Genomic DNA, 22,078 nt, shown 5'->3' with positions numbered 1-22,078 from the left:
CCAAACCACATTAATGTCTATCATAAAATATAAAAAGAAACATTTCAAAGGTGTTTTAAAAGATACATTCTCACATTTCAAATTCCAAGTTCCTCAGGTTGTTACACAAACTAATGAGATAAATTAAACAGCTGAATTTGTGAAACACTTTGTAAAACTAGTACAAACAGGAAGAATTCTAAAAACAAAAAACTGCAGTGGTTTCAAATTTTAAGCATCGGGTTATTAATTATATGTATGCACTTATGGTATTAATATAGCTGAAGTAATTTTTCTTTTTTGTTTACAGAATGTGCCTTTCCAACACTTACTGAATGTAATGCCCATCTTTAATCACTCTTATTCCTATACCCCAATAAAGCTGAAATTAAAAAGCAAAAAGATAAAAGAATAATTACTCTTAGTCTTGATGTCACTGGCTCTCTCCTCAAAGTGTAAGAATGTCATCAATTTATTTTAGCAGATGTCACAAGCTATGAGATTATTTACTAATCCAGTTTGGGGACTTAACATTTCCCATTCAGTTTCTTAAAGGAATGCAGCAGAGGTTGTGTCCTGGTCAAGCAAAGCCCATTTGCTGCCTGGCTGGGTTCTCTACCCTTAGTGCCTTGGGCCTATATTCAGGAGGGTAATATTCCTTCTAATCCTTTTTAATCCTTGCTCATTTTTTTAAAACACAGTAAAAGATCACTCGCACCAGGCGGCTGTGGGAAAATGGACTCAAATAGCTGACCTCTGACATGACTCCTTATGCTCTTTGCAAGTGCACTAAGAGCTTCTTCAGTAGGAAGCAAAGAAAATGAGGCAATCACAGTGGAATCTCCATCATAAAAAGAATATCTTATATTCTGAGAGGTTTAATACTTAAACCATGTCCTTCTTATTAGAATTCTGCTTTATTTTACAGACAAAAGTATCTTAAATTATTTTCAATGAGTTTTAGCACCCTGAAGCTTTAAACTAAATCCTATCTTGGTAGACACTTAGAAAATGGTTAGCAAAAATATTAATTTAACAATTATTCAGTAAAACTTATAAAAAAGCATCAACTTAACATATATCTAGAATATACTTTTTTGAATAGCAACTATATGTCTATATTTTCACTGTAATAATCTAAGTGACAATTAGTATAGTAAACAGATACACCACACTCATTAGGAAATGTCCTTTACAGCTGACTTTAAATCAAAGCTACTCTTATTTTTCAGTTTCTAATAGGTCATTGAAATAAAATCTCTCACCCTTGAAATTTAAAGAAAAATTTTCAGTTTAAGGAAAATGTACTTAAAATAGGTAACTATAGGATTATTTTATTTCCTCCACAAAATGCTACTCAGAAATTTCTACTACTCAGAATAAGGTGCAAGTTAGTGCACAACAGAAACCATATTCTTCATATTCTCCTGTCTTCAAACTCATACATATATTTCAGATTTACTTAAAGATATTTTCTAACTCTCTGGACAAACTGAAAACAAAAAAAGCAAAAAGAAAAAAATTCTGCTACCAAGGCTTTACTTTCTAATGAAGAATGTGAAAGGTTAAAAAAACTAAGATGTGGGAGTTCCCGTCATGGCGCAGTGGTTAACGAATCCGACTAAGAACCATGAGGTTGCAGGTTCGATCCCTGCCCTTGCTCAGTGGATTGTGAGCTGTGGTGTAGGTCACAGATTCGGCTCGGATCCTGTGTTGCTGTGGCTGTGGTGTAGGCTGGTGGCAGTAGTTCCGATTTGACCCCTAGCCTGAGAACGTCCATATGCCACGGGAGCAGCCCAAGAAATGGCAAAAAGACAAAAAAAAAAAAAAAAAAAAAACCTAAGATGTGATTTGGTTTGGGTTTTTGGTTTTGTTTTTGTTTTTGTTTTTTTACAGAATACATGCTCACAATACAAAAATGCAAATATTGCAGAGTAACATAGAAAATAGTCTATGTTTCCCGTCATGGCTCAGGGGAAAACAGTCTTCAAGTTCCCATCATGGCTCAGCGGAAACTAATCTGACTAGTATCCATGAAGATTCAGGTTCAATCCCTGGCCTCGCTCAGTGGGTTAAGGATCCAGCATTGCCATGAGCTGTGGTGTAGGTCGCAGATGTGGCTCGGATCTGGTGCTGCTGTGGCTCCAATTACAAGATTGGAAAATAAAAGAATAAAAAAATAGGAAGTTCCTGTGTGGCACACTGAGTTAAGGACCTGGTGTTTACCTGTGGCACAGGTGCAGTGTGGGTTCAGTGCCTGGCCTGGGAACTTCTACATGCCATGGGTGCAGTCAAAAAATAAAAAAATAAAGATAATTTTATTTGTGATTGTCTAGATTTCTTTTTAAAGGAAAACATACTGACTCCACTTTTCTTAACTATAGTATCAAGGAGTTCCCATTGTGGCACAAAGGAAATGAAACAGACTAGAAACCATGAGGTTGCAGGTTTGATCCCTGGCCTCGCTCAGTGGGTTAGGGATCCAGTGTTGCCATGAGCTGCAGTGTAGGTCACAGATGTGGCTCAGATCTGCTGTTGCTATGGTCGTAGTGTAGCTCAGTAGCTGTAGCTTCGATTGACCCCTAGGCTGGGAACCTCCACATGCTGTGGGTGCAGGCCTGAAAAGCAAAAATAAATAAACAAACAAATAAATAAATAAAATGCATAGAAAAATGTATAGCAATATATACAGCAAACAGAAACAGTGGTTACATGAGAAAAACAGAACTGGGAGAGAAAAATAGGGGATTTTTTACTTTACAAATTTCTAAAGGGTCTGAATTCTTTTTAAGAAGCACTCACTAGGGAGTTCCCATCGTGGCACAGTGGTTAACGAATCCGACTAGGAACCATGAGGTTGCGGGTTCGATCCCTGGCCTTGCTCAGCAGGTTAAGGATCTGGCATTGCCGTGAGCTGTGGTGTAGGTCGCAGATGTGGCTCGGATCCTGCATTGTTGTGCCTGCGGCATAGGCTGGCGGCTACAGCTCTGATTGGACCCCTAGCCTGGGAACCTCCATGTGCCATGGGAAGTGGCCCTAGGAAAGGCAAAAAAAAAAAAAAGCACTTACTACTTTTATAACAATAATTTTTAAAAATAATAGGTAGTGAAAGTGTACAATGAGCAGTGACAGTGAGGATGGAATAGACGGCTAGATCTGGAAGACATTTCAAAATTATGAATTGATCATTTGGAAAGGGTAAAGGTTAATTAAAGAAGATGATAATAAATACATAAATCAAAATATAAAAATAAGGAAAGGAAAGGCAAGTCAGAGAGGAGACTAAAAGATAAATTTTTAAAAATTCAGTCTGAGGAGTTTCCGTTGTGGCGCAGCAGAAATGAATCTAACTAGTAACCATGAGATTTCGGGATTGATCCCTAGCCTCACACATTGGGTTAAGGATCCAGCATTGCCGTGAACCGTGGTATAGGTGGCAAATGCGGCTCAGATGTGGCGTTGCTGTGGCTGTGGTGTAGGCCAGCAGCTGGCACCTCCAATTCGACCCCTAGCCTGGGAACCTCCATATGCCGTGGATGTGGCCCTAAAAAGCAAAAAGTAAATAAATAAATAAATAATAATAAATAAAATAAATAAATAATAAGAAATAAAAATAAATGTCGTGGCGCAGTGGTTAACGAATCTGACTAGGAACCATGAGGTTGCGGGTTCGGTCCCTGCCCTTGCTCAGTGGGTTAACGATCCGGCGTTGCCCTGAGCTGTGGTGTAGGTTGCAGACGCGGCTCGGATCCTGCATTGCTGTGGCTCTGGCGTAGGCCGGTGGCTACAGCTCTGATTTGACCCCTAGCCTGGGAACCTCCATATGCCGCGGGAGCGGCCCAAAGAAATAGCAAAAAGACAAAATAAAAAAATAAATAAAATAAAATAAACTTTATAAAAAAAAATTAAAATAAAAAAAAATAAAAATAAAAAAATAAAAAATTCAATCTGAGACACATTAAAGTGTCTGAGATACCTACTGGATACCCAGGTAAAAACTTCCATAACTAGATAGAAATGCAATTCTATAGACAAGGAAGGAAGCCAGAGTTAAAAGATACAGATTTGGAAATTATCAGCAAATAAAATATAGTCAAAGATTGGTGTTTCCATTGTGATTTGGCAGGTTAAGGACCCAACATTGTCTCTGTGAGGATGTGAGTTTGATCTCTGGCTCGCTCAGTGGGTTAGGGATCCAGCATTGCTGCAAGCCATGGCGTAGGTCAAAGATGCAGCTTGGATCCGTTATTGCTTGTGGCTGTGGCGTAGCTCTGATTCAACCGTTGGCCTGCGAACTTCCATATGCCGCAGGTACAGCTGCAAGAGTAAATAAATTAATTAATTAAATTAAATATAGCAAAGAAATAAACTAAGGTTAGTACCTAGTATGTGCTACAGGACCTTCCATATTTCCTCCAAATCGCCTTCTTGTTATATCCAGAATAAATCAAAAATTGCTTGAGCCAAGTTTAACTAGTATTCAACTGTGGACAATATACTCAAATAATTACTCAAGTCTCTTGCTTTTCACTAAAAATATTAAAAATTAAAGTTACTTTGGAAAGCTATAGTTAAAAAGACATAATGATGTATGGTCTGATGATTTCTTTTATAACTCTAAACCCATACCTATGCTTACACTCAAATTCACTCTAATTTTGAATTGCTTTGATCTTTATAATTTATCTTTAGATCACTTTGTTTCTATTACTTTGCAAATCTTACAACAGCTTTTGTCCAAAAGCAATATAATTCTGACCTGAAGTAATGATAATGCTTTATAATCTTCCTCTTAAAAGCAGAGGTTTAAGAAAAATCTCTCTCAAGGCATCTGAAATTAAGGTACTTTGCTCTTGATCAGTCATGCACATCAAGAACCAATTTATCTCTGCAATTAGTTTTCTCGGTGCACATTCTATGAGATTGGACAGGCAGGCCAATTGCAAAGCATCCACATGGAGGTATATTAGAGGGGAGACTAAAGACAATTTCCAAAGATAAAGTAAATAGAACTGCTGTATGAATAAACTGAAAAAAAACACACACATAATACTACCTAATAGCCTCAGGAACAAAGGGAAAGTGATCTTGTATCAAAAAGAGAGGGAAAGGAGGCGAAAGATGGCACAAGCCTCGGAACAACTACCTTCCACAGCATCCTATAGAGCAGCACCTCAAGAGATAAGCATTTCACATCTCAACCCTTCCACTTGGGCCACAGTACCAGGTAACGGAGGGGCAAAGGCCTCACTGTGCTCTAAGCATGGGCCACGGATTTTAACACCACTTCCCTTTCTTCCCTGTCCCCCGCTATGCCACTCAGAATCGCAAGTGAGTGCCCGTTTCTCTCACCTTTTATATATGCTGCTATAATATAGGGAGTTTGGCCAAAGAAACGTAAGCCTGCTGTCTTCTATGATGGATGGGACTCATAACATCCTATATGCTTCCATTTCTAATCAAGCAGAATGTATCAATTTATTTTAAAAATTACCCTTGCACTTAAAAAGGCCTCCTGGCATGGTCTACTTTCTTAACAGCACAATACCCAAAAAGTTTTATCGTAAAGTAAGAAATCATTTTTAAAAGGCACAGATAACATATTCCTCAACATGTACTCAAGTTGTAGAGATTTACTAAACAAGTTTTTGTTATTGTTTTGTTTTTACTTTTTCATTAAAAAAATTTTTTTTGCCTTCTGTCTTTTTAGGGCCATAGCTACGGCATATGGACGTTCCCAGGTGAGGGGTCTAATGGGAGCTGTTGCCACCAGCCTACACCAGAGCCACAGCAACGCCAGATCTGAGCCACATCTGTGATCTATACCACAGTTCACGGCAACGCCGCACCCCCAACCCACTGAGCAAGGACCGGGATCAAACCCACAACCTTTCTTCTGCTGAGCCACAATGGGAACTCCTGTTTTATTTTTAAATGTTTTACTTCACGCTTTCCTCAAGGACTTCTCTAAGACACAACTGAATTGTCCTCAGGGTATTAATTAATTCAAATTAGTTAATTCCTAATTGTCTCAATATCTTCACCTTCACCTCATCTCAGCAAAGGAATCCCCAAATCTTATACATACTACAGTACTAAAATAATATTCTCAAGGAAAGAGTACATAACGAAACAGCTTAAAGAGAAGAGAAAATTGGAGTTCCCATCATGGCTCAGTGATTAACGAATCTGACTAGGAACCTTGAGGCTGTGGGTTCGATCCCCGGCCTTGCTCAGTGGGTTAAGGATCCGGCGTTGCCATGAGCTGTAGTGTAGGTCGCAGACGTGGCTCAGATCTGGCATTGCTGTGGCTCTGGTGTAGGCCAGCAGCTGCAGCTCAGATTAGACCCCTAGCTTGGGAACCTCCATATGCAGCAGGAATGGCCCCAGAAAAGGCAAAAAAAAAAAAAAAAAAAAAAAAAAAAAAAAAAAAAAAGAAGAGAAAATCATAACAGAGTATAATAAAGAATGATAGCCATAATAATCAGTGCTGCTGACACTAAGACACTGTTAAACACTTCACATAAATCACCTCATTTAATCAGAAGCCATGATACTTTTGACACTGCTTTCCATGTTGAGTCAGATTCTTTTTTCTTTATTGTGGTGTAATTTAAAAACAATAAAATGTACAGGTCTTAAGTATATAGTTCAATGAAAAATGTAGACAAGCAATAAGAGGGTTCTCCTTTCCCGTTAACACCCCTACCTTGACTACCTGAGGCAACTATACTCTTTTTTTTTTCCTTGTCTTTTTAGGGCCACACCTGCAGCATATGGAGGTTCCCAGGCTAGGGGTCAAATCAGAGCTGTAACTGATGGCCTATACCACAGCCACAGCAATGCGGGATCCAAGCCGAATCTGCAACCTACACCACAGCTCATGGCAACACCAGATTCTTAACCCACTATGCAAGGCCAGGGATTGAACCTGTGTCCTCAAGGATGCTAGTCAGATTCATTTCTGCTGAGTCACAAAGGGAACTCTGGAAACTACTATTCTAATTCCTACCACAACAGATTGCTTTTGCCTTTCCTTGAACATCACTTAAATTGAATCACTCAGTATACATTCTTTTTACAACACGATATTTTTAAGATTCATCCATGTTTTGCTATATCAGTAGTTCTTTTCTTTTTGTTGCCATATAAATTTTATTTTCTTGGATGTATACCTTGGAGTAGAACTTCTGGGTCATAGAGTGAGGTATATGTTTAACTTTATAAGAAATTGTCAGTTTTCCAAAATGGTTGAATCATTTTACATATTCTTAGCAGCAACGTATTAAAGTTCTAAGTGTCCCATATTCTTAGCATTTTATCCATCTTTTTAATTTTTAGCCATTCTGATAGAAGTAATACCTTGTTGTAATTTCTTTTTTTATGGTTGCACCCACAGTACACGGAGGTTCCCAGGCTAGGAGTCAAATTGGAGCTGTAGCTGCCGGCCTACACCACAGCCACAGAAACGAGGGATTTGAGCTGAGTCTGCAACCTACACCACAGTTCACGAAATGCTGGATCCTTAACCCACTGAGCGAGGCCAGGGATTGAATCTGAAACCTCATGATTACTAGTTGGATTTGTTTCCGTTGCACCACAATGGGAACTCCCCTTGTAATTTCATATTGCATTTCCCTGATACCCAACAATTGTGAGCACCTCTCCATTTGTTTATTGGACACTCCAACTATCTTCTTTCCTGAAATATCTGTTCAAAGCTTTTGGCTATTTTTCATATTGTTATCATTTTATATTTATATATTATGGATATGAGTCCTTTGCCAAACAAATTTCAAATATTTTTTTCCTGTTTGTGGTTTGCCTTTTCATTTTCTTAACACTGCCATCAGTGAGAAAAACTTAAATTTCTGAAAAGTCCAATTTAGAATTTTTTCTCCTACAATTAACTGCCTATTGTGTCCTAGGAAATCTCTGTCTACTCCAAATTTTCAAAAATAGTCTTAGATGTTTTCTTCTAGATGTTGTATAGTTTAAGCTCTTATATTTGTGCAATAGATCCATCTCAAATTAATGTTTATGTATGGTAGGAAGAAAATCCATGATTTTTTTCCCCATTCAGACATCCAGATGTTCCAGCACCATTTGCGGAAGAGTTTCCTTTCCCCACTGAATTGAACTGGTTCTCCTGTCAAAAATGAAATGACAAAATACATGTGGACCTATTTCTGTACTTTCTATCCTGTAATCTTGATTTTAAGGAAATTATTTCAAATATAAATCTAAAAAAATAAAATTTAGAAGAATTTGGTGGTAGTATGCATATTTGAAAAAACTCCAGTGAAATACTGCAGCAAGCTATTACCAGATTCTAAATTAGACAATACTGTAAAGTGTCATACTAAGAACAATCACATCTATACTAAATCACCAACATTTGTGAATTCCATATTTACAATTTCAACCATCTGTGCTATCTCTGAACATCTATGATTTAAAAAGCCATATTTGGAGTTCCTGTCGTGGCGCAGTGGTTAACAAATCCGACTAGGAACCATGAGGTTGCGGGTTCGATCCCTGCCCTTGCTCAGTGGGTTAAGGATTTGGCATTGCCGTGAGCTGTGGTGTAGGTCGCAGATGCAGCTTGGATCCTGCGTTGCTGTGTCTCTGGCGTAGGCTGGCGGCTACAGCTCCAATTCCACCCCTAGCCTGGGAACCTCCACATGCCGCAGGAGCGGCCCAAGAAATGGCAAAAAGACAAACAAACAAACAAACAAAAAAAACCCAAAAATAAGTAAATAAAAAAATAAAAAGCTGTATTTTTATTATTGAGTAAACCCACAGATTTGAATCATGTGCTCTGAAGCTTGTGCACACATGTAACTAACTTACCTAGCTGACTCTTTAGCATTCATATCTCAGCAAGGTTCATGAGCCATTCTCATGTTTTACATTTCATGGGTAAAATTCCATGTTATACTGGTATTCCTTAACTATGGTGACTCATAATGGTTTTGGACCATACTAATCAAGAATGTGAACAATGTTAAAGAATCTTTTTTATACTAAAAAAGATGAATTTAAAAATGCACAATGTGAGTTCCTATTATGGCTCAGCAGTAACAAATCCGATTAGTACCTATGAGGATGCGAGTTCAACCCCTGGCCTCACTCGGTGGGTTATGGATCTAGCGTTGCCAAGAGCTGTGGTGTAGGTCACATAAGCAGCTCGGATCTGGTGTTGCTGTGGCTGTGGTGTAGGCAGGCAGCTGTAGCTCTGATTTGACCTCTTGCCTGGGAACTTCCACATGCCATGGGTACAGCCCAAAAAAGCAAAAATAAATAAATATGCACAATGTACTTGAACAGACATTTACCCAAAGAAGATATACAAGTGACCAATAAACCCATTAAAAGATGTTCAACATCATTAGTCATTAAGGAAATGTAAATCAGAACCACAATGAGATGTTATTTCACACCTACTAGAACAACTATAGTCAGACGATAACTGTTGGCAAGATGAACAGAAATTGGAGGTTCCACTGTGGTGCAACAATATTGGTGGTATTTCTGGAGTGCTGGGATGTGGGTTTGATCCTTGGCCAAGCACAGAGGTTTAAAGGACCCCATGTTGCTGCACCTGTGGCACAGGTCACAACTGTGGCTCAGATCTGATCCATGGCCCAGGGACTCCATATGCTGCAGGGCGTCCAAAAAAAAAAAAAAAGATGTACAGAAATTGGAACCCTTAAAAACTGTTGGTGGGAATGTAAAATAGCACAGCCACCTTTGAAAAAGTTTGGCAGACTCTCAAAAAGTTAAACATAGAATTACCATATGATCCATCAGTTTCACACCTAGGTATATACCCAAGAGAAGTGAAACCATGTATCTACATAAAAACTTGCACATGAATATTTATAACAGCATTATTTATAACAGTGAAAAAGTAGAATCAAACCAAAGGCCCATCAACTGATAAACGGATAAACAAAATGTGGTATATCCATACAATGGATTATTACTCAGCCATAAAAAGAAAGGATGTATTGATACATGCTACATTATGCTAGATGAAAGGCCACATATTGCATGATTCGAAATCCACAGAGACAGAAAGTAAATTACAGTTATCAGGGACTAGGGGAGGGATGAACAGAGTGTGACTGTTAACAGGGTACAGGGTTTCTTTTGGGGGAAATACAAATGTTCTAGGAAGTTCTTCTGTGGTGCAGTGGGTTAAGAATCTGACTCTGGTGGCTTGGGTCACCACAGAGGTGTGAATTGGATCCCTGGCCTGGGACAGTGGGTTAAAAGGATCCAGCATTGCCACAGCTACAGCGAAGGTTGAAGCTATGGCTCAGATTCAGTCCCTGACCCAGGAACTTCCATATGCCATGGGTGTAGCCATTAAAAAAAAAAAGTTCTAGAATTAGATAATGGTGCTGACTGCACAACCTTGTGAATATAATAAAACCCACTGAATTATATACTTTAAAAGGGTGAATTATATGGTATGTGAATCATCTCAATTTAAAAAAAGAATACCTTCTATAAAATTCCTTGATGGTTGGATAATAAAAAGTATGAGACATAAAAATGAAACAGAATACTATGGAATATTTAAAAGGTATGAAGTATTTTCCACTATAAAATTCTATTTAAAAAAATCTAGGAGTTCCCGTCGTGGCTCAGTGGTTAACAAATCCGACTAGGAACCATGAGGTTGCGGGTTCGGCCCCTGCCCTTGCTCAGTGGGTTAATGATCCGGCGTTGCCGTGAGCTGTGGTGTAGGTTGCAGACGCGGCTCGGATCCTGCGTTGCTGTAGCTCTGGCGTAGGCCGGTGGCTATAGCTCCGACTGGACCCCTAGCCTGGGAATCTCCATATGCCGCGGGAGTGGCCCAAGAAATAGCAAAAAGACCAAAAAAAAAAAAAAAAAATCTAAAGTATAGTTGATTTACAATGTTATGCCAATTTCTGCTACACAGCAAAGTAACTCAGTTACACACATATACACATTCTTCTTTTTCTATCATAAAATTTTAAAACCTATAATTTCTATACTAGCTAAAAGATGTACTATCTTTTTCTTGTTTGGTGACTAAAACAAAATGTTTATTGAACCAAAGCCATACCTAGGTAATGGAGAATAAGTCAAAAATCATTAAAATATGCTGTTCTAATTTTTTCCTATTACTATCATAGTTACTGCATATTGAAATTTATTTGGTAGATTACCAAAAAATCTGTATAAGAGTTCCCTGGTGGCCTAGCTGCCATGACAGGTAGTACTGTGGTGCAGGTTTGATACCTGGCCTGAGAACTTCTGCATGCCATAGGCGTGACAAAAAATAAACAAAAAAACCCCAATCTGTATAAGCAATCAATACTGATGAAATACCTAAAGCAAATTCATAGCCTGAGGAGATTTATGTGATCTTTTCCTATTGCATTTCTAACAGCTTCCAGCTTTAACAAACTGCACAGCTCTAGACCTACAGCCATTTCTGTTGTAGTTATGTGGAAAGTTGTCAAAATAGTTCCTGCTAAAATAGCTTTATTCTTTGTTATTTTACTGGTAAGATTCATACAACATTTGAAAATCTACATAATATATATATTTAAATTTCACTGTTCATTAGGTTAAATAAGTTATCACGACCTACTACTGAAGTTTGAGGAAGAAAACCCATAAAGCCCTTTATATTTGCTAGCTCCAGCTGAAAGAAACAGGAATAGAGACTGTAACAGAGAGAGAGACAGAGAGAATATCTGTACATACTTCATCGCTTATAAAACCCTAGCAAAAGCAGACAGCCGTAAATTCCAGAGCTCTCCCAGTTCATATAACACTAATGTGATTTAAGTGGGAAATTATCCAAACTGTTGGAACATAAAATTTCCCCCAAAACCTTAATTAATTATTGTGTTTGATAACACACAGGTTAAATTAAACTGCCCATCCACAAACAATAATGTATAGTTACAGCACAATTCTACTTAGCTAGATACTTTGATAGAGTTGAACTGTCAACTGGCTTTGACATTTAGTTGAGGGGAAAATATGTAAATTTTCATCTATGAATAAAAATGATTTTTTTTATGACCACACCCACAGTATACAAAAGTTCCAGTCAGAGCTGCAGCTGCTGGCCCACGCCACAGCCACAGCAATGAAGGATCTGAGCCGAGTCTGTAACCTACACTACAGCTCATGGGAAAGCCAGATCCTTAACCCAAGTGAGGCCAGGGATCGAACCTGCATCCTCATGGATACTAGTCAGATTTGTTTCTGCTGTGCCACAAAAGGAACTCCCTAAAAATGATTTTTAAAATGTTGCAGTATATACACACTTATTTAAAATATTTATATTTTATTAAATAATATATTTTAGTTTTCTTGAGGTATACTTTATATATCACAGATTCACCACTGTAAATATATAGTGCAACGATTTTCAGTAAATTTATACAATTGTACAATCATCATCATAAGAAGTTCCCTCATTCCTATTTGCAGTCAATTCCCATTCCTATCCCCAGTCCTGGAGACCACTGATTTGCCTTTTGTGTCTATGGTTTTACCTATTCCAGAAATTTCTTTTTTTTTTTTTTTTTTTGGTCTTTTTGCCTTTTCTAGGGCCACTTCCTGGGGCATATGGAGGTTCCCAGGCTAGGGGTCTAATCGGAGCTAAAGCCACCGGCCTACGCCAGAGCCACAGCCGCATATCCAATCATTAATATATATTACATATCCAATCATTTTTTTTAATTTTAATTTTTCAATTTTTCAATTTTTTTTTCTTTTTAGGGGTGCATGTGCGGCATATGGAAGTTTCCAGGCTAGGGGTCAAATTGGCGCAGCCACTGGCCTACCCCCACAGCCCCAGCAACGTTGGATCCGAGCCACGTCTGTGACCTACACCACAGCTCACAGCAACGTTGGATCCTTAACCCACTGAGCAAAGCCAGGGATCGAACCCACATCCTTATGCATACTGGTTGGGTTTGTTTTCTGCTGAGCCAACGGAAACTCCCAACAATTTAATTTTATAATTTGGGCAATGCCTGGTATTTCCACTACCGTCTCCTCACCCAGGTACCTGGAGTAATAGTTGTGAAAAACAATACACAATGCCTACCATCAGTAATTCTTAGTGCTGAGAATATACTTTACTTGAGAGAGCTTTAAAGCAGAAAAGAACTATAGAGAGCAGATAGCCCATATTTTGTTATTTTGAGTGGGAATTAAATAATATTTTTAGACATCTTAATGGTGTATTTATTTTGAACAGTTCTGACTAATAATTTCTGCTCATCTCCTCACACAAGGAACAGATTTCTATCCCATCCTGGAATAATAATGATAACAAACACCTCTGTAAAGCTTACTACGTGTCAGGTACCCTTCTAAGCACTTTAAAGATATGAACCCATTTAATCTTATTAACACATCTAAGAGGTAGGTATCGCCAGTTTACACATGAACAAACTCAAGTTAAAAGAAGTAGTTTAAGGTAATACAAATAGGAAGTAGTGGAGTCAAACTTCAAATCTAGGCAGTTTAGTTGCAGAATCCATTCTGTTAAGCACTCTGCAGCATGAGACAGCAGGGCATTTCATATGAACGTATTTTCAGATCTCTGCTTCTAGTAATGGAAGACTGGGTAATTTGGATCACCCCTCCCAGAAAACTAGAAAAGCCTTCGATTTAAAAAAATTGCATCAAATACATCAGAGAATTACAAAGGGTAAAGAATTACCAGGTCAAGTCCAAAGAAGGCAGACATCAGAGAAGTAAACCACCCTTGGGGCTTCTTTTACTATAAGGACGTTTGCCAATTCTGGAAAAGATGGCTAGGAAGCTGTTCAGCCACTTTGCTTAGTTTCATAAGGCTAAAAGAACATAAGCCAAAGTTCAAGGCCTGTCAAGAATGAGAGCCCTGGCAAAACGCTCAGGATTGGATTGGGAACCTGAAGTTCTGCATCTTAAGAATAAGAATGAACCAGAAATAAACTAAAGCTTTCATGGCCTGCAGTCCAACTTCAAGTCACCTGGGTAGACCAGAAAATATCAATCACTGAAAGTGAATTAAGGGGATCCTGTCCTGTGAGTGCTTCTTCTAGGAATCTAAGGACAAAGAAACTCCTCTCTAAAGGAAGATAAAATTATCTGAAGTTTCAGGCTATTTCTACAATTTTTCAAATAAAATGTCAGGCACATGGGCAAAGAAAAATCAGGCATAAAATAAGACAATATGAACATGATACAATGGAAAAAAAAGACAATTAAACAAAAGAACTTACAAAATAGAAACAGACTCAAAGATTTTGAAACCAAATTTATGGCTACCAAAGGGGGAGCATTGGCGGGGGTGGGGAATGGATAAATTAGGGGGTTGGGATTGACATATACATACTACTACATACTGAATAGAGAGGTAACAAGGACCTTCTGTATAACACAGGGTAATCTACTCAATACAGTGTAATAACCTATATGGGAAAAGAATCTGAAAAAAAATGGATACATGTTTGTGTATAACTGATTTACTTAGCTGTATACCTAAAACTAACACAACTTTGTGTTATACTTTATACTCCAATAAAATTTATAAAAAAAGATACTATAACTCCAGTGGATAATTTTGAGGGTATAAATATTCACTGTATTATGTTTATATTTTAAAGAATATAACTTATTTTTTTATAAAGAGGAGTTCCTGCTGTAGTGCAGTGGGTTAAGAATCTGACTGCAGTGGCTCGGGTCACCGTGCAGGTGCAGGTTCTATCCCTGGCCAGGCACAGTGGGTTAAGGATTTGGCTTTGCCACAGCTGCTGCACAGCTCAGATTCAATCCCTGGCTTAGGAACCTCCATAGACTGCGAGTGTGGCCATTAAAAAAAAAAAAAAAAAAAAAAAAAAAGTCATGTGTTTGCCTTCCCAATAGAATGTGAGCTCCAAGAAGACAGGAACTATACTTAATTCATGTTTACCTGGAATTCATCTAGGATACAGTGGGTGTTCAATAAATACTTAAATGAATGAATATGTGAGTGAATGAAGAGATGAATGTAGAAAAGAATGATTAAACGAAACACTAAAGAGCTTGAAAAAAAATAGATACACAGAAGTTCTAGATATTGGGATAATCAGAGAAAGACTTTAAGATAACAAATTCATACTATTTTCAAAAGACCACATTTAAATTTTTTTTTCTTTTTAGGGCTGCATCTGCGGCATATGGAAGTTCACAGGCTAGGGGTTGAATCAGAGATGCAGCTGCAAGCCTATGTCACAGCCACAGAAACATCAGATCTGAGCCGTATCTGTGATCTCACTAAGCTGGGCCAAGGATTAAACCCACATCTTCATGAATACTAGTCAAATTCATTACCACTAAGCCACAATGGGAACTCCACTATATTTAAATTTTTGGTAGAGAATTTGATACTATAAATAATGTCGGAGATGTGAAAAATATTCAGAAATTCAAGAACTGAAAAATGTTTTAAAGGGGTGAAATCACAGAGAGTACGTTCTCTGTCCAAAACGCAATTATGCCAGAAATCATTGACAAAAGAATAACATCAGAGTTCCTGTAGTGGCGCAATGGGATCAGCAGCGTCTCTTGAGTACTGGGACACAGGTTCAATCCCTGGCCTGGCATAGTGGGTTAAGGATCTAGTGTTGCTGCAGGTGTGCAATAGGTTGCAACTGAGGTTCAGATCTGATCCCTGGCCTGGGAAATCCATATGCTGCAGGGAAACCAAAAAGAAAAAAGAAAAAAAAAAAAAGATAAACTTCATATGTTTGGAAGTTGAGAAATACACCTCCAGGAGTTCCTGTCATGGCTCAGCAGAAACGAATCTGACTATTATCCATGAGGAAGCAGTTTTGATCCCTGGCCTCATTCAGTGGGTTAAGGATCTGGAGTTGCCATGAGCTGCAGTATAGGCCACAGATGCAACTCAGATCTGGCATTGCTATTGCTGTGGCAAACGCCAGTGGCTATAGCTCCATTCAGCCCTAGCCTGGGAACCTCCATATGCCTTGGGTGTGGCCCTAAAAAAGAAAAAAAAAAAAAAAAAGAAAGACAGAAAGAAAGAAATCTCTAAATGGAATAAATATACCTCTAAATTAAAGAGTAAGTTATAATAGAAATTAGAAAATATTTTGAACTAAATTATATTTAAAAATATAGCATGCAGTATAATATAGAATGCAGTTAAAATGGTATTTAGAGAGAGATTTATAGATGTAAATGAATATATTAGAAGAGTGAAAATTAATGAGTTAAGTACTTTTATAAGAACATAAAAGAAATTGCCACTAAGATCAGGAACAAGACAAGGATGTCCACTCTCGCCACTACTATTCAACATAGTTTTGGAAGTCCCAGTCACAGCAATCAGAGAAGAAAAAGAAATAAAAAGAATCCAAATTGGAAAGGAAGTGAAACTACCAATGTTTGCAGATGCCACAATACTATACTAGAAAATCCTAAAGACGCTACCAGAAAACTGTTAGAGCTCAACAGTGAATATGGTAAAGCTGCAGGACACAAAATTAATACACAGAAATTCACTGCATTTCTACATGAAAGAAATCAAAAAGAGAAATTCGGGAAACAATCTCATTTACCATCACATCAAAAAGAATAAAATACCTAGAAATAAACATACCTAAAGAGACCAAAGACCTGTATTCTGAAAAATTTTAAGATGCTACTGAAAGAAATCAAAGATGACACAAACATATGGAAAGACATACCCTGCTCTTGGATTGGAAGAATCAAAACTGTCAAAATGACTGAACTACCCAAGGTCATCTACAGATTCAATGCAATCCCTATCAGATTACCAAGGGCATTTTTCACAGAACCAGAACAAAATTTTTTTAAATTTTTTATTGTTGCTTTATTTATTTATTTATTTATTTATTTATGCTTTTTAGGGCCACACCTACAGCATATGGAGGTTCCCAAGCTAGGGGTCGAATCAGAGCTACAGCTGCCAGCCTTTGCCACAGCCAGAGCAATGCAGGATTGGAGCTGTGTCCGCAACCTATACTACAGCTCACAGCAACACCAGATCCTTAACCCACTGAGCAAGGCCAGGGATCAAACCACAACCTCATGGTTCCTAGTTGGATTCATTTCCACTGTGCCACAATGGGAACTCCTAGAACAAAATATTTTAAAGTTTGTTTGGAAGCACAAAAGATCCAGAATAGCCAAAGCCATCCTGAGAAAGAAAAATGGAGCTGGAAGAATCAGGCTCCCTGACTTCAGACTATACTACAAAGCAACCATCATCAAAACAGTATGGTCCTGGCACAAAAACAGAAATATATACTAGTGGAACAGGATAGAAAGCCCAGAATTAAACCCACACACCTACAGTCAACTAATCTATGACAAAGGAGGCATGAAAATGGAGAAAAGAGAGCCCCTTCAATAAGGGGTGCTGGGAAAACTGAACATACATGTTAAAGAATGAAATTAGAACACTCCGTAACACCATAAACAAAAATAAACTCAAAATGGATTAAAGACCTAAAAATATGACCAGATACTATAAAACTCTAAGAGGAAAGCATGGGCCAAACACTCTCTGATATAAACCACAGCAATATCTTCTCAGATCTACCTCTTGACTAATGACGATAAAAACAAAAATAAACAAATGGGACTTAATTAAACTTAAAAGTTTTTGTAAAGCCAAGAAAACCCTAAACAAAACAAAAAGACAATCCACAGAATGGGAGAGAATATTTGCAAATGAAGAAACTGACAAGGGATTAATCTCCAAAATATATAAACACCTCCTGCAGCTCAATACCAAAAAAAAAAAAAAAAAACCCCATCAAAAAATGGGCAGAAGATCTAAACAGACAATTCTCCAAAGAAGACATATGGGGAGTTCCCGTCGTGGCGCAGCGGTTAACGAATCCGACTAGGAACCATGAAGTTGCGGGTTCGATCCCTGCCCCTGCTCAGTGGGTTAATGATCTGGTGTTGCCGTGAGCTGTGGTGTAGGTTGCAGACGTGGCTCGGATCCCGCGTTGCTGTGGCTCTGGCGTAGGCTGGCGGCTACAGCTCCGATTAGACCCCCAGCCTGGGAACCTCCATATGCCACGGGAGTGGCCCAAAAAAATAGCAAAAAGACAAAAAAAATCATTTTGTTAAATAAATGTACTATGGAGACACATACCAAAAAAAAAAAAAAAAAAGTATTTAATAAAAAAAAAACAAAAAACAAAAACAAAACAAAGAAGACATATGGATGGCCAAAAAACATATGAAAAGATGTTCAACATCACTAATTATTAGAGAAAAGCAAATCAAAACTACTATGAGGTACCACTGTATACCAGCCAGAATGGCCATCATCAAAAAGTCTACAAACAATAAATGCTGGAGAGGGTATGGAGAAGAGGGAACCCTCTTACACTGTTGGTAGGAATGTAAATTGGTGCAACTACTATGGAAAACAGTATGGAGGTTCCTCAAAAAACTAAAAATAGAACTACCATTGATCCAGCAACCCAACTCCTGGGCATCTATCCAGAGAAAATGATGCCTTGAAAAGATACATGTACCCCAATGTTTGCTGCAGCACTATATACAACAGCCAAGACATGGAGGGAACCTAAATGTCCATCAACAGTGGAGTGGATAAAGAAGATGTGGTACATATACACAATGGAGTATTACTCAGCCATAAAAAGGAAAGACATAATGGGATTTGCAGCATCATGGATGGACTTAGAAATTATCATGCTAAATGAAGTTAGTCAGACAGTGAGATACCAACATCATATGTTATCTCTTAAATGTTGAATCTAAAAAGAGGATACAATGAACTTATTTGCAGAACAGAAACTGACTCACAGACTCTGAAAAACTTATGGTTACCAAAGGAGAGAGGTTATGCGTGGAGGGATGGGCTGGGATTTTAGGATGGAAATGTTGTAAAATTGGGTTGTGATAATGGTTGTACAACTATAAATATAATAAAAGAGGGCCAAAGAAAGGTGAAAGAAGGTCATAAAGAGCAGAAATGAATGAGCCAGAAAACAAATAGCAGAGATCATCAAAGTCAGGTCTTGGTTCTTTGCAAAGAACAAACTGATAAGCTCCTAGGAAATCCAATACAGGGAGGAGAAAAAAGGTAGTCAGTGTTATAAATTAAAAAGTGAACATTACAACTGATCCTGCATATATTAACAAGGTAATAAAAAGATTTTTTTAAATCTTTACATCAATAAATTTGATTTTTTTTTCTTTTTTCTTTTTTTGTCTTTTTGCCATTTCTTGGGCCAATTCCGTGGCATACGGAGGTTCCCAGGCTAGGGGTCCAATCTGAGCTGTAGCCGCCGGCCTACACCAGAGCCACAGCAACGTGGGATCCGAGCTGTGTCTGCGACCTACACCACAGCTCACGGCAACACCGGATCGTTAACCCACTGAACAAGGCCAGGGATCGAACCCGCAACCTCATGGTTCCTAGTCGGATTCTTTAACCACTGAGCTGCAATGGGAACTCCAAAAAATTTGAAATTTTTGATGAAATAAATTGTATCCTAGAAAAATAACCACTTATCAAAACTATGGTAAAAAGAAACAAAAAATGTGAATAATTATGGAATGGTTAAAGAATTTTAATTTGTAATTAAACTATTAATCTAAAGAAATAAAATTTGGAATGAAACTCCTCACAAAGAAAAGTATTAGATAGCTTTGTCAGGAAATTCTACCAATCATTGAAGGCAGAAATAATTCTAATTTTTATACAAATTATTCCTAAGAATGATAAAAGAGGGACCACTCTTTGTTTTACAAAGCCAGCAATTAAAGGAAAAGTATAGACCAAAAATATAAGAAAAGAATGAAATGAACATAATTAATGCCACAATGGTGGTTACCTTCAGGCAGGAGACAAAAACTTGTAATTGGGAAAGATAAGGTGGGTTTCTGGGGACTGACAATGTTGTTTCTTGACCTCACTGGTAGTTTCTACTCATCTTCTTTACAACAAATTATTAAGATCCACATTTCTGTTTTTTACACTTTGCTATATATATATCACAATTCATATTAAAATTTTTACATAAATTTACAGCACCAGTTTCACTTAATGAGAGAATGCCATTTATCTGCTGACTTTCACTCTCTTTTTTTTTTTCTGCTTTTTTTTTAGGGCTACGCCTGGAGCATATGGAGGTTCCCAGCCGAGGGGTCTAATTGGAGCTACAGCTGTCAGCCTACACCACAGCCACAGCAACTTGGGATCCGAACTGCATCTGTGACCTACACCACAGCTCATGGAAATGCCGGATCCTTAACCCACAGAGCGATGCCAGGGATCAAACCGGCAACCCCACGGTTCCTAGTCAGATTTGTTTCTGCTACGCTATGACAGGAACTCCCTGACTCTCATTCTTACATTATAATATTCTTATACTTACTCTAACAGATTTAGGACTTGCATTTCTTAGAGATTATCTTTTAGAGATTAACCTTTAATGTTTACTAGTTTCCAAATTTCACTAACACATTATACTGGAATCAAAATATATAATCACATTTTGTAATAAAGGCATATTCTTAAATATTCTATACTTCCTAACTTGGGCATTGTTTTTAAAACCCAAAATTTAATCTTGGATGATAACAAAGATTAACCAATAATCCATATGTCTGCAAGGTATAACATAAAGACAAATGAGATGAGTACAGTTTCATTTGGGACTAAATAAACATCAACTCAGCAGTTTTTCTGAGAGCTTCCACATCTGTTTCCTATCATTGATTATTTTAATCTATTTGTCTTCAGTCTTTGTCTACCCAGCCCTCATTCAAAACCCAGGCATCTGTCTAGTTGTAAAAAGCTTTTACAGCAACAGAAAATTTGATTTAATGATATAAAATATGAATGATCTTTTATTAGGACCAAGCCTAATATTAGTAATATTAGAATATTACTTCATCTCTATAGCTATATAATAGGACCAGCTAGATGAACAAAACTTCAAGTTTTATTTTGACAGCAATTATAAAGCCTATAGTGAAATACTGCTCTTATTCACCTTTCTAAATGCCTTTCTAATATCCCCTTTAAGGCAAATACTAAGTATCAAAATATAGCAGACCTAAACAATTATGCCTTAAATTATGGAGGCCCAAACTTTACTATTTGGGTTATCAATTTGATTATCTTAAATAAAAGTAGTATTTCCATCATAAAATTTCTTACTTTTGGAACATGAGGATTAAATTCCACAGCTCTATGAATTGCTTCCACAGCATTAATTTCTGCTGTGCTTAACCCTCTTCTGGAGGCTGTTTCTGGAGAAAATCTGTAAGAACACCACAAAATGAGGAAATAAATATTTAAATAAACAAACAAATAAATTTAGATCATAATCTGGCCCCCTGAATCAGAGGTTTCTGATGAAGGCCAAAGTTAAAGCCAAATAGTTACTAAATATGAAAGTAAAGTCTTTGGTTCAATATATAAAGGAAGGCAGCATAAGAAACAGAAATCTTCAATTAAGGTGAAGAAAGCCTTCAGGAGAAGTCCACTGAACACACATTTTGGGCAAAGTAGTAAAATAAGAAATGCTACACAGGGACATCTAAAGAATCTCATGAAATAGAAGTACATTCTCATCAAAAATTAAAAAAAAATTTTTTTTTTTTTGCCACAGCATGTAGTAGCACATGATAGCTCAGTTCCCAGATCAGGAATTGAACCCAGGCCGCAGTGGCAAAAGCACCAAGTCCTAGCCACTAGATCCATCAGGGAACTTCCTCTTATCAAATTTTCATTAAGAGGAAACAGACTGAATATTCTATTTTAATTCATATCAAGGCATCTTAATCTAAGGTGAAAGAAGATGGTCACCATTTGATTGGTTTCTGAATATCTTACCTGTGGAATAAAGAGAAATTCATGGCAGCCAGAAATACAAGGAAATCAGAATAACTCAGAATTGTAATCTCAGGACAGATAACATGAAAAATATTTCCCTACTATACACTTTTTTACCATCACAGTCACTATGCACTGTATGTACCTTCCATCCAGCATTGCTTTGGACATGTAACTCACATAATCCTCACACAA

General features: G+C 37.6%; 1 protein-coding gene across 49 annotated transcripts in view; it reads right to left on the bottom strand.

Moving 5' to 3' along the window:
• ST7L (suppression of tumorigenicity 7 like) overlaps nucleotides 1-22,078 on the bottom strand; it is a 187,498-nt gene that overhangs the window by 134,305 nt on the left and 31,115 nt on the right. For 48 of the 49 annotated variants that reach the window (XR_014844487.1, XR_014844496.1, XR_014844495.1 and 45 more), the window contains one exon: nucleotides 21,206-21,308. Coding sequence is in view for 30 of the 49 variants with exons in the window: in XM_085023609.1 (XP_084879735.1) it covers nucleotides 21,206-21,308 (103 nt within the window). In the remaining 19 variants the exon portion in view is untranslated. Of the gene's footprint in view, nucleotides 1-4,366; nucleotides 4,464-21,205; nucleotides 21,309-22,078 lie in introns of those variants that run through there. The other variant, XM_085023613.1, reaches the window with a different exon arrangement.

Source organism: Sus scrofa, chromosome 4 (assembly GCF_054392235.1).
Source record: "Sus scrofa isolate SSC_HxYL_T2T_F1_AM1 chromosome 4, Sscrofa_HxYL_maternal_Yorkshire_Landrace_v2.0, whole genome shotgun sequence".
Classification (NCBI taxonomy): domain Eukaryota; kingdom Metazoa; phylum Chordata; class Mammalia; order Artiodactyla; family Suidae; genus Sus; species Sus scrofa.
This window is presented reverse-complemented; position numbering and strand designations above follow the sequence as displayed.